At 39.1% G+C, this 14,222-nt stretch overlaps 1 protein-coding gene across 6 annotated transcripts in view; it reads right to left on the minus strand.

Annotated features, from left to right (window-relative positions):
* CNTNAP4 (contactin associated protein family member 4) overlaps positions 1-14,222 on the minus strand; it is a gene marked incomplete at both ends in the record, with an annotated part of 261,875 nt that overhangs the window by 54,917 nt on the left and 192,736 nt on the right. For all 6 annotated transcript variants that reach the window (XM_082862478.1, XM_082862479.1, XM_082862481.1 and 3 more), the window contains 2 exons: positions 2,913-3,110; positions 13,896-14,015. In XM_082862478.1, coding sequence (XP_082718604.1) covers positions 2,913-3,110; positions 13,896-14,015 — 318 coding nt within the window. The remainder of the gene's footprint in view (positions 1-2,912; positions 3,111-13,895; positions 14,016-14,222) is intronic.

A 14,222-nucleotide genomic window follows, 5' to 3' on the forward strand; every position in this document is an offset into this window, starting at 1 on the left:
GAACTAAGATCCCACATGCTGTGGGGCAACTAAGCCTGCGTGCCACAACTACTGAGCTTGTGTGCCTCAACTAGAGAGCCTGTGTGCCGCAAACTACAGAGCCCACACACTCTGAAACCCACACCACAACTACAGAGCCCAGGAGCCCTGGAGCCTGTGTGCCACAACTAGAGAGAGAAAACCCGCACACCACAACTAGAGAGAAACCTGTGTGCTGCAACAAAAGAGCCTGCGCCTCAACGAAAGATCCCGCGTGCCTCAACAAAGATCCAGTGTGCCGCAACTAAGGCCCGACACAGCCAAAAATAAATTATAAATAAATAAGTAAATAAATAAATAAATTTGCTATTTTCCCTACAAAGTAGAAACCACTTAATGTTTTAAAGATACCAAATACCTTCAGTTTCCTCCAAGACTTTTTGAAGTGTCCTAAAGAATTTACATAAGTATAAGGAAGAATTAAGAAAAGCATGAAAAAATTTTAAAGTTGAAATTAAAATGATAAAGTATCAGAGATCATGGTAGATCATTTCTATTCTCAGTTAAAATCCCAAATGGCTTGAGTATTCGTATTGAGCATCCTTCCAGTGTGCTGAGCTGCAGACCCACAGGTTGCCGGAAACATTTTCATATACATTGACCTTTATTCATCCACAGTTATGGCACCATTATTACTTGAAGCTGCTATATTCTCAAGATCTGAAACTGTAAATTTAACTTGTCTGACACCACCTTCCTGATCTTCCCCATACATTTCTTACTGTGACCTCGAAATCCAAATTGTTCCCTCTTTTCCACCTCAGATCCATTCTACATGAATTCTAGGGTCACAGACCTGAGGAAAATCTGTGTATTTAACAGTTATCCTCATCATCTGTTCTACAGCCTTCTAGAGTTGACTATTCTCTTTACTAGTGGTTGCCAAACACCTGGGACTCCTTCACACTCCTTGTTGTCCCCTTGACTTCGTGTGGTGCTCGCTCACTAACATTCTTGGGGATTCCATGTTCTGGTTCTTTCAGAGTTTGACTCATTTGTGATTTTGATGATTGTCTCTCCTTTCCTTTCTTCTCTAGTTAAGCAACTCAGTTCATTTTGTTCCATCACATTCATTTTCCCTTCTAAAATTATGGTTCTCATTCTTCTTAGAATACACTTCTGTACTTGCTTATCTATTTTTCTTTTTTAGATTCCAATATCAATATTCACTAATAATGAACAATCAGCTGCATACTGAACTGGAAGGTTCACTCTAACCACAATGCACTGGAGAGCTGGGAAGAGAGGAGCTCACTTCATGCACTTTGTATGTGTTATGCCACCCAGCCACGACCACGCCCCCCTGAGGTTGGTATGATTGGCCCCAATTCAGTGACGAGGAAACAAAGACTGAGAAATACTCTTCTATCCAAGTTCTGTACCTAATCAACAAGAGACCTGGACCTTGAACCCAGATCTCTCTCCCCACCTCTAAATCTTATGCTCTTTGCACTACAACTATCTGATGGTCAGTCTCAGATGGGATTGGGGTTTCAGGGGGTTAAGATTTGAGGGGATACCAGCAAGATGAGAAGAGTTAGGAGGGGTTAAGAGGCTGAATGAGAACATTCTGAAAAAGAAGGAGGAGGAAAAGGAGGAAGAGGGAGTGGAACTCAGGCATATGGGAGAAAATGATCAGACTGGATTAAGTGGGTGGACAAGTAAATAGGATTGGGGCTTAACTGGAAACAAAAGATTCAAAGGTCATACCAGGAGTTCAAAATTTTTCTGCATGACCCACATAACACATGATATTCACATATGAAACACATTTCATTTTAAAGTTCTTGTCATTCTGTCTGGAATGCCAACCTCTCTTAAGACGACAAATGAGAGGGAACAAAGCAGCTGTATTGTGCAGATGTCTTAGAATCTTCTCTGGCTACCGAAGAAAAATACACCTGATTACTGCTGCTAGAAAACAGTGTGCTGGGGAGCGGCATGAAGGTTCATAGGCAAGTGAGTCCAGAATACGCAGCTGAGGTGTCCAGACGGAAGAGTCCGTACTGGACAGAAGAGCTAGGAAGGCCCTGGAGCTTCTTAAACAGTAAAGTGTTGTGATGGAAGCAGTGTGTTTCTTACAGGTGAATTCTCTTCATGAAGATTAATCTTTTGGATGATACAGTGGGTGGGCAGGAGATACGGACTGATGACCGGCTGAGAGGCCAGTAGGAAAGATCTTGCAGTAACTTCATAAATTAGGTCATTAAAGCCCGCACTAAGGCAGAGCTGGTGGGACTCAAGATATTGTCACATAATGAGATGCTCTAAAGGGAGAAAACACAAGACCAGAACCATAATTTAGGAGCAGACTGGTTATTAAAAGTAGAGTAAAAGAAAGAGTTAAACATGGTTTTCTGATTCCTCTTTGAGCTGCTGAAAAAAAAAAAAAACTGTTTCTAGCAGACTGTTCTAATTTTCAGTTATACCCAGAGGGTAACTGTCAACAACCCGTGAAAGAGTCACACAGAATAGTCACTTTCAGAAAACGAATTCATATTTTTATTAACTCTTCTCCATGGTAAAAACCAACCATATGTGTCACTTGCCCTTTATGAGGGATCAACACCGCGCATTCATCGAGTGTCAGAACAAAGCCCTTCTCTGTGCAGTTCTCTGATTAAGGGCAGGCAGAGACTCTAAAGACAATCAAGGCTTTGAACAAAGCTCAGCGTGAACTGACCTTGTTCTCTTCTTCAGACAACAGCATCTCTGTGACTTCCAGACTGCGACACGTTTGCTAAAGACACAGGGAGCCCACACCCTAGGTGGCTCTAGGCCTCCACCTCGGCCGACTCAAACTCCGCAGGAGCTGGTTAAGTAAAACACCCTGTGCGACGTGTGTAGGGGGACAAACGCCCCGATGTACTTACCTTCCTTATTTACAAGTCGTGACTTCTTGCAGTAGTAGGTCAGCTCCTGTTCACAGTGCTCCGCACGGTTAACCGTGGCCTGCAGTTGCTCCATGCTGGCCACGTAGGCGAAAAATCCAGCATAGGGGTTCTCTGGGTTGGTACTGCGGACTCTTGTTACATCGGAGCCATTGTGCTGGATGATGGCCCACGCAGTTTCTTGTATGCAGAAATGGGGGAAGAAAGAGAGGAGACCATCACTAGTCTGCAAAAGTTAAAATAAATAAAGAAAATCAAAATCACCTTTTATCTGAGTCAGTTTTCTAGTCATCAAACCTCTCTGAGAGGTAGAATCAACACAAATGGATTCTTAAAACTTTTAAATTATAGTAAAGTGACTTTTTTCCCTGAAATTTATACGATTGCCACGCATTTGCAGCGTTTTTATTCTACTTTTTCATATTAATTCAGCCAGAAAATATTCATGGTGAAAAATGTTAAGAAAACTGATTATTAAAATTTGTGGTGCATTTCATCAAATCTGACATTCTGCTTTTAGAAGATGCGTCATTATTTTTCTTCAAGAAAGAAAAAAATGATGCTATTATAACTAAAATATTGTTGATTGTTAACGCACCCTGAATTCAGAGATGTTACAATATGAAAAAAAAATGTATCTTTGAATTTGTAAAATATTTTAAATGACATAATGTAAACAATGACTTGTCTAGTCTTATTGTATGCTGCCAGCAAAAAGAAAGTCAAACTTTTATGGCCTGTATATATACCTCCCTTCAGACAATTTTTAATTATGAGTGTACGTCTATTTCTGTTTTACACCAAGTTTTGGATAGAGGATTTTTTCATAACATGGGAAAATGTACAAAATATTTAAGTGGGGAATGCAGGATACAAAACTATATATAATATGATTATGATACACACACAAACACACACATAAATATATATCCATCGGACACAGATGTTAGGAAATTACACCAGAAATACATCTATTTCTTTTAAAATCAAATCTGAAATATTCATCTTGGTATCATGTGATGTGCATAGTTACGCAATGCAAATAGGAAGTTACTTTTTTTTTTTTTTTTTTGTGGTACGTGGGCCTCTCACTGTTGTGGCCTCTCCTGTTGCGGAGCACAGGCTCCGGACGCACAGCCTCAGTGGCCATGGCTCACGGGCCTAGCCGCTCCACGGCATGTAGGATCTTCCCAGACCGGGGCACGAACCTGTGTCCCCTGAAGCAGCAGGCGGACTCTCAACCACTGCGCCACCAGGGAAGCCCCAGAAGTTACTTTTTTGAACATGCAGTACAGCATCAGCAACTCAACTAACACAAGAAATAATGTATCTTTGAGTAGGTGCTAGAGCTACCACTATTAGCATCTGAATGTCTGTAAACATTTCAATCATACTGATTACCAAAACTAGTTAGATGAAACAAAAATCCGACAAGGTTTGTAACAGAAGATGGCATATTGTATGTATCCTTCAACTTTCCCAGCAATAAATTTATTATATTTACTGTGATATATGCAGACTCAAGAACACATTAATGAAAAAGACCTCCGATTTAATAGGTGAGAAACAGATTGGAAGTTGTCAAAACTCTGCTATTAATGTGCTGTTAAATCACATAACTCTTCTGTATTAAGAAGAATATTCCAAAGTGGAGGAAAAGAGTAGGTAGACATCCCCGCCAGCCTCTTTTTAGCTAATACACTCACATGGATCAACACAATCAAAACAAGAAATTTCAGTCCCACCCGTCTCCTGGTCATCAGAATTTTGAGTAGAGAGGCCTGTTAAATAAATGAGACAGGAGGCAAATTTGACAGCCTTACTCCCCTCCACACGTGGATCATTATTTTCCTCTGAAACAATAGCTGTTACTTTTATTTCCACCTTGCATTTCAGCTCACCAAAGCGCTTTAACAGTAAATTATTTTCCTTAAAGAGGACATGATATATAAGCTCATGAAATTAATTATGGATGACCAGACAGCAGTACAGTGGAGAGATCACCAGGAGACCTGAGCTGCAGATCTGCCATGTGTCTGTGCCCTTAAGAAAGTCAGGCGAAATCTCAGCCTCCATTTCCAAATTTGGAAAAAAAAAAAAAAAAAAGGGCAGAATATAGGGGGCAATATATTAAGTCTGAAATTCTATCATTTTAGCCACACAATCTTGACTATTAGAAATTTAAGATTATTAACCAGGCAAATCCGTTAGCCTAGCCTCTGTTGGACTCTGCTTTTATTATTCAGCAGAATGATTCATCTTTTCTTGTGGGGAATCAATGGCGTGCATGAAGCAGCTCATCTCCGGCTGAGTAGCTGCTGAAAGAGCAGGACAATAAACCTCCTTGAAACCTTTGTCTCTTTGCTTTTTGGGTCACCCTGAGAGGGACTTCCCTATCGCTCAGCATCCACTGGGTCATGAAGAACACGCTGTGTTCTTGTAAGGTCTCTTAAGGTATTGTAAGAAATCCAAGGCCATAGGTGCATGACAGCTGTTAAAGGGCTGCTCAGAGAAATGTTTCCGTTTGAAATTCTAAAATTTCCATATGATACTTTCTGTAAGTGATTTCATTTTCTAGTATAAAGTGCTACAAAGGAGGAAGTTACGCGGGATGCCGTGCTTATCAGATAATCAAGATGTCCAGGGCAAAGCAGAGACAATGAAAGCATCACAATGGATTCTGAGCAATGGAAATGAGAGCCCAGCGTCCATGCTCCAAGTCGCATGTGCTTTACTAACAGAGGAACGTCTGCAAACTATTCTACTGTTCTTTCGGACGTGATTGTGTTATCTGATATTTCTACAAATACCTATTTAGAAATTACAACTACAAAAAAAGTAGCCTTCACAATGCGTAATTCAGTATTTTGTGATTTAATCTATCAGTTTTTCCACTATTAGAAGACTGATAGGTTCTGATCTGCTAACTACACTGATAGGTTCTGATTTGCTAACTATAGTATCTCCAGCACGTGGGCTTGGCAAGTGCTGAAAAAGACATTAGTCACTGAAGGAATAAACATGTGAATGAATAAAAACAAAGTGTTGTCCAGACTAGAGCACAGCCTTCCAGGTTATCTGGTTGTGATTCTGTGGTGGCTCTGAGATGTTCATTGCCTCTTAACTATTTTAGAACTTTGTAAATAGGAGACATCTGATGCAACTGCAAAATAATGATAAGGCTGAAACTGTGAAGGGTATGAGACATCCCACTTGCAAGCTAACAAGTTATCTTGCCTTCGATACACATTGTATCTATTTATCTTTAACTCTCTCACTCTCTCTAGATGCAGTGAGTGCCAGATGCACCTAAGCCTACTGGAGTTGCACCACGAGAGAGGGACCCCCAAATTACAAGACTTGGAGCTTATAGAGGATGGCTGGCACCGTCTCCACCCCGACAAAGAGTGTGAGAGGAACTCTGCAATGCAACAAATCTCTGAGGAGAGGGCGGTCAAGTTCTTAGGTTTTACAATGTAGGTAAATACCTCTGGGGGAGATAAGCTTCAAATCCCTCCAGGGAAATCCACTATCTCTAAGACATATTTACATTAAATTATCCTTTAACACAGACTTCCAGTTTTTTTGCTATTTGTTTCGCTTAGCAAGCAAGGCATTGTTTCCTTACAAGTAATTCTGTCTACAGACCAGCAAATTCAACCTGGTAGAGGTCGATGGGCTCCTCCACTAGGGAAGAAGCCAGTTTTGCCTCCCTTGGCCCAGTCGCTTCAGCATTACTGATGTATGGATATATCTGTTCTTTGGATCCTCTTTGAACTGACTGTAACATCTTACCAGTTTCCTCAGGAATAACGTTAAACACTAAACAAGATCTTCAAAATGTGATTTTTAGCTTTTATTTTTCTATCTGTGTGAGAGTCGTGATGTCATTTTTTTGAAAATTATCCTTTACCAAGTGCAAAGAGAGTTGTCAAGGTAAGGAAACACAAGGAAATAAGAAAAGACAGCAGAAAACCTATGAAATTAATATATATACTAAAACATTGAAAGGCAGTTTGGGTTTACTGGTGTCTCTCCCTGAAAGCGATTTCTAACATATAGATTGTATGTGAAGCAACTGAGTGATTAAGAACTCGATTTATCTTGGGCTGACTGCTATTTTCTAGTGTGATAACAGTGTAAAGAAAAAACATGCTGTTTAAGCAACACAGTTGCAGAGTATGTGTTCCTTCAGGATTAATAGCTGCGGGTGATAGAGGTGATAAAGACTGTAAGAGTGGGTAGGAAGTGCTGTGTTAAGGAAAGCTGGGAGATGAAAGAAAAGCTAGCATCCTGGAGCAAAACTTGATGTAAACAAGGCTGCATTTGAATAACAATAGTGAGTTATTAACTCTCATAGCTATTAAGAAGGTCTTTACTATTGAAATCCCTAAAGTAAAGATACTTTTGCTATTATGTCTTTTTTTTTTTTTCTAATAAATGTATTTATTTACTTTTGGCTGCGTTGGGTCTTTGTTGCTGCACGCAGGCTTTTCTCTAGTTGCAGCGAGTGGGGGCTACTCTTTGTTGCGGCGCGCGGGCTTCTCGTTGCGGTGGCCTCTCTTGTTGTGGAGCATGGGCTCTAGGCGCACGGGCTCAGTAGTTGTGGCACGTGGGCTCAGTAGTTGTGGCTCGCGGGCTCTAGAGCACAGGCTCAGTAGTTGCGGCGCCCGGGCTTAGTTGCTCTGAGGCATGTGGGATCTTCCCAGAACAGGGCTCCAACCTGTATCCCCTGCACTGGCAGGCAGCTTCTTAACCACTGCACCACCAGGGAAGTCTTAACACTCTCCAGACTTCTCATGAAAGGGTCTCAGGGGCCTCTATCTCAGAATCACATGGGGAGCTTGGATTTAATAGAGTAGACCTTGGTCTCTAAACTTACTGAGTCAGTGAAACTAAATCCAGGAGTCTTGGTAGTGGGGCACTGGGGAAAGGTGACTTTAAACCATAGAATTAGGGCTTCCCTGGTGGCGTCCCCTGCTAATGCAGGGGACACGGGTTCGAGCCCTGGTCTGGGAGGATCCCGCATGCCGCGGAGCGGCTAGGCCCGTGAGCCACAATTGCTGAGCCTGCACGTCTGGAGCCTGTGCTCCACAACAGGAGGGGCCGCTATAGTGAGAGGCCCGTGCACCGCGATGAAGAGTGGCCCCCGCTTGCCACAACTAGAAAAAGCCCTCGCACAGAAACGAAGACCCAACACAGCAAAAATAAATAAATTAATAAAAAATAAGGAATGGTATTTTTTTAAAAACCCCATAGAATTATTATTTTCACAAAAATTAAAAAGCCACAGCTATACCTCTCAACAATTTCTCTGTGCTGAAACAACTGTCCTTACAGTACAATATTTGATGCTGAGACATTTCTTGAACATAAAACTATTTCTTTACAGAGAAGGCAATGGCTTTAGCGTACAAGAAGAACAAAAAAGCCCTATACATTTCAACAGAGACGACCACCGGGATTCATATTATCCCAATTATTTTTAAATTATATTTAGAATATTCTGCTTAGAAAGAATTTTCAGTTTTTAACATATTTTAGGAAATTATCCATTCAAAAGGGATTTTCATTGCATCTTTTAGCTTGTAATGCTTAAAGATATTTAAATCCATGTGGAATCATCTGTTGGACAGTAATTCTAGACTAAGAACTTTTTTTTTTCAGTTACACATTTGCAAGCTGCCAATTCAGCATTGCTTGCCTTCATAATTGGTATACCTGATTTCTGTACCTTGAGGATATGTTATTGGCTACAAGCAATGAGACATTGGTAGAATGTAGCCTTTTCTAGTGGAAACATTTTCAGGCTAGGAGACGGGACCAAGGTTTGATGTCTTGATCTATCCCTAATGATATTCCTTAGTCTGCCTCTGTCAACCTCCTTGAGTCTTGGTTTCCACATTTGCAAAACCACATCAGTAAGCAAAGTTTCAAGTTGTAATGTGCATTTTTCACTGGGTTGTTACACTCTGGGACTGTCACTTTTGTTTGAATATGTTTCAATATTCCGGAGCTTCTGAAGATACTTCCCTGTTTCCTAACTGGATTATCTGTGTCTCTGTCCACTGCTTGCTCTTCAAATGGCTTTAAGTTTTGTGAATGTCCTCTTTTTCATCAATACTTTTTGATAATTTTGCTAAAGCACCTTTAACCTCTGTGTGTGTATATATACATAAATCTACTTCTTCGAATTGCAGGGTTGAGGTGTGAGACTCAGGTAACTAAAATAGGCATATTAGTAATATGACAAGGTAAATGTTGATTTAATAGAAATGAAATAATTCATTCAATAAAATGAAATTAATAATTTCCCTACCATTTAGATGGTCATGAAAAATGTACATGGCCTATAAATGACTGAATTATTATGCATAGTAAACATAATGTAGGCGTGCATGTGTGTGTATACAGTCCATCCTCATTATCTGCAGATTCTCATCATTTGTGAATCTGCCTACTCACTAAAATTGATATGAATCCCAAAATCAGTTCTTGAGGTGCTCTTGTACGTCTGTAGACACAAAGCAAAAAAACCGAGTTGCCCAATATGAATTGCAGCTGCCCAGCTGAAGCTGAACAGAGCCACACTCTGACTCCTTGCTTCAGCTCTCATACTGTAAACACGTATCCTATTTGTGCCATGGTCTTTGTGCGTGGTGATTTCACTATTTAAAGTGGCCTCCAAGCATAGAGCTGAAGAGCTGTCCAGGGTTCCCAAGCACAGGAAGGCTGTGATGTGCCTTCTGAGAACACATGTGATAGAAAAGCTTCCTTCAGGTAAGAGTTCTGGTGCTATTGGTTGTGAGTTCAATGTTAATGAATCAACAGTATGTGTTAAATAAGGTGTCTTTAGTCTGAAACACTAGTAAAACAAGGTTATATATTGATCAGTTGATGAGAACACTATGGCCAGAGGCACGCAGGAACCTAATCTTACTGTAATTCCCTGGGAGCGATGGTTCCGTATTCACTAATTCAAGTGTGTGCGGTTGCCTTACAGAACATTACTATCACAGATAATGAGAACTCTGTGTGCGCGATGTTACTTAAAGCTTTAAAGATTACAGATACTTAGAGGCATCTGAATTGCAGAATCAAAACTTCATAAAGCATGTGCATGTGAATAGTTCAGGGTGCTTTTGTGGGAATGCAGGATTCACAGGGATGCAGTGATAGACTGTTAAATCTCGCTCACAACACAAACAGAAAAAATCAGAAAGTTATTTGACACTTAAATCCATATCTTTCATTTGCAAAATTTTCCTTTTCTCTCTGTGAAGTCTTCTCACATTTATTATGTTCAGTTCTCACATAATAGAGCGGGGTGTTCTCTAAAGGTTGAGAACCACAGGTCGAAAACAGCTACTCCCAAACCTGGGTGCACAAAAGCATCAAACGGGAAGATTTTTAAAAACACTGATTTTATCGTCTCACCCCAACCCTCCTGCCTCAGGGCACTACCTGGAAGTCGGTGCTGTGCCGACTGGGGAATTTCATTTGAGGAGATAAACATGTAAGAGTCATCAGCTGTCTCAGGTTGCTTTGACATTTGGAGCGGTGCTATGGTCTGAATGTTTGTGTCCCCCACTAAAATTCATATGTTGAATCACTAACCCCCAAAGGTAATGGTTTTAGTAGGTGGCACCTCTGGGAGGTCATGAGGTCAAGAGGGAGGAGCCCTCATGAACGGAATTAGTGCTCTTATAAAAGAGACCCCACAGAGCTCCTTCTATCATGTGAGGATACAAGAAGTCTGAAATCTGGAAGGCAGCCCTCACCTGACGATGCTGGCACCATGACCTAGGACTTCCCATCCTCTAAAACTGTGAGAAATATTTCTATTGTTTATAAACTACCCAGTCTGTGGCATTCTGCTACAAACTACAACACCAAACAGACTAAGACAGGTAGCGTCCTCAACGATGGTGACAGCAAACAGAAGCCACCTGGTTGTGTTATATGAAAAATCTCTAAGACACATTCTATAGTAATTTTCCTGAATATTTGTGGCCAAGGTTTTACCACTACCCTGCAGTTTTCAAAATTACACATTAATACAAAGGAACTGTTGCTCCCATATTCAACTGGCTTCTCAGTTCCACATTTGAATGTGTAACAGACATCTCAAACTCAAAATGTGTAAAACTGAGCTCGTTATCTTTCCCTTCAAACCTTCTCTGACCACATCTCAAATAATGGCAACTTAATCACTCCCATTTTCCCAAGCCAAAAATGTGGTGTTAGTTTTTTGGTTCCTTTTGTTTTCTCATTCCTCACACATATTCAATGAGAAAATTTAATCTCTGTCCACCATCTACATTGTATCATCCAGTACAACCCACCATCTCCAGCTCTTGCCTGGATTCTTGCGTTACTTGAACTTGGTCTCCAAACAGACTTCCAAACTCCTATTATACATATACATCTTAATCTATATGTATGTACGTATTTGGTACACACACACACACACACACACACACACACACACACACACACACACATTTTCTAACTCCTTTCTACCCCTGCTCCTAGACAGGCATTTCCCAACACAGGAGCAATCATGATTTTACTAAAGGAAGTCAGATTGCATCTACCATTGCTTAAAACTCTCCAATGTCTTCTCAGCTCATTCAGGGTAAAAACCAGAGACCTTACACGTTGTAAGGACCCATGACTCTTCCTCTCCTGCCCCCACCCACTTGATTCCCTCTTGTTCTCCTACTACTCCCAGATTACTCACCATACTCCAGTCACACTTTATCTGCTGCTGTTTTCTGAACACACCTGGTGAGATCACCTCTCTCAGGACTTAGCACTTCCTATTTCCTCTGCCCGGAAGGCTCTTTCCCTAGATATTCACTGCCAGATTTTAGGTAGTAAATCCTCCTCTGCCAAGCCTCCTGCTTCAATTTCATATTTCCTTTTTTCTGCTTATTTTGCTCCATGAAATGTTGACTTCCTGACACAGCGCTATCCAATGTAAACTTTTTCCAATGATGGACTAGATGGCTATGGAGTAGTTCAAATGTGGCTAGTGAGACTGAGGAATTGGCTTTTAATTTAATCTTATTTTAATGAATTAACTTAAACTTGTAAAATTTGTTTCAAGTCATTTAGTTATATTAATTTTAATTAAATGTGAATCTAAATAGGCATTTGTTGCTAGTGGCCACTACACTGGACTGCACGATTCATCTAGAATCTATTTGTGTTTGAAGGTGAAGGGATCAGCAGTCTTTTTTACAATATTTACAGACAATTTTCCCCAGCACCACTTGTTGAAAAGACCATCTTTCCTTCACTGTTCATCAGTGCCACCTTTGCAATGAATCAACTATCCATATATGAGGGAGTCTGTTGATAGATTCTCTATGTTGCTTCATTGGTCTATTTGTTTATCCTTGTGTCAATTACATGCTGTTTTACTTAGCCTATCAATATAATGTCTATACCATATCTGGTAGAGTTGAGTCCTCCAACTTTACTCTTTAAGACTGATTTGGTTCTTCTTGTCCCTTCAAAGTTACTGATAAATTGTAGAATCTGCTTGCCAATTTTCACGAAAAAAATTACACCAACGAACAAACACACTGCTGAAATTTTAATTAAGGTTTGCACTGAATCAATACCTAGTTGGGAAGAACTGACGTTTACACCACCGTATTGAGTTTTCCAATCAAGGAAACTTTCATATTTCTCCACTTATTTAGGATTTAATTTATCTCAAGAGTATTTTACACTTATCTGTATAAAAGTTGTACACATCTTTTTTAAGATTTATTATCATGTATTTGAGGTTTTTGATGCTACTGAAAATAGAATCTTCTAAAATTTCATTTTAATTGCTGGTATACAAAAATGAAATTAATTTTTACATTAACTTGATATCTAGTGATCATCCTAACTTTTAATAGTTAGTCTGTAGATTGTTGAGAATACTCTCAATACATAACCTGGCCATCTACAAATAATGAGAGTCATAGTTCTTCCTTTCCAGCACATATATCTTTCATTTCTTTCTCTTGCTTTATTGCACTGGCTAGGACCTCCAAAACAATGGTGAACAGAATGATAATAGCAGGCATCTTTGTGTTAATGTTGGTAACAGGGGTAAAGTTTTCAATATTTCACAATAAACTGTGATATGTGCTGTAGGTTTTTTTATGGGTCCTCTTTAACAAATTAAGTAAATTTTCTTCTATTGGTAATTTACTGAGCTTTCATTTTCTCTTTATCATGAATGGATGTTGAATTTAATCAAACACATATTCCAAGACTATTAATTCCTCTTTAAGTTTATGTAAGTAAAGAATTCAAGAATAAAATTCATTTATGCCCAAATTTAAAAAGTAAATATTTTCAAAGCTTTCATGTATATCAATCTTTTTTCTTTTATTATTATTATTTAAAATATTTTTCCACTTTATGTTGGCAAAAATTGTGTATATTTATGGTATGTAATGTGATGGTTTCATATGAATATACACTGTGAAATGCTCACCATAAACAAGCTAATTAGCATTCATTACCACAGTTGTTACATTTTTTTTTTCTTTTCATCCCCCTACTCCCCTCCCCTTGGGCTACCACCTGTTTGTTCTCTGTATCTGTGAGTCTGTTTCTCTTTTGTTATGTTTGTTCATTTGTTTTGTTTTCTAGATTCTACTTATAAGTGAAATCATATGGTGTGTATCAATCTTCTAAGAGGAATAAAGTCTATCCTCTTTGTTTTGGGACTTAATAAGATACATTTATTATTAGATGTTCTACACAGATACCACATGCATAGAAAATAATGACATTTTAAATCACCACCATTAAACTATTTTTTAAAGATTTACTTTAAGTTCTTCTACTGAACAATATACATTTTAATCAAGTTGCAAATTATGTCAACCTCTTGTTTCATTTTAATTTTGTGTGTTTAAAATTTAACTATTAAATGAAAATTGATTAACTCACCAGTCATATTGCAATATAGAAGAAATGGTTCCAGGGGACCACTTCCATCTGCATCTATATAGTAAAATCCTGAAGTATTTCCTCTATGCTTATAGGCTTCACATGACTGCTCATAGATAGCTGTAAAAAAAAAAAAAAGTAGCATCATAAGTGAAATAGTATAAAATTAACTTCTTTAATTTTAATTTGGACACAGAATACTCCAAGTCTTGAAATTTGTATGTACATTACTGACCAGGAGAAAAGGTAACACACACTTTAAAACAAAACTCATTTTTTAAATTATTATGGCTGAAAGAAGGTTAGATAGAAAAAAGGAAGAATGAG

Source organism: Leucopleurus acutus (genome assembly GCF_964270905.1).
Source record: "Leucopleurus acutus genome assembly, chromosome: 20".
Taxonomy (NCBI): Eukaryota; Metazoa; Chordata; class Mammalia; order Artiodactyla; family Delphinidae; genus Leucopleurus; species Leucopleurus acutus.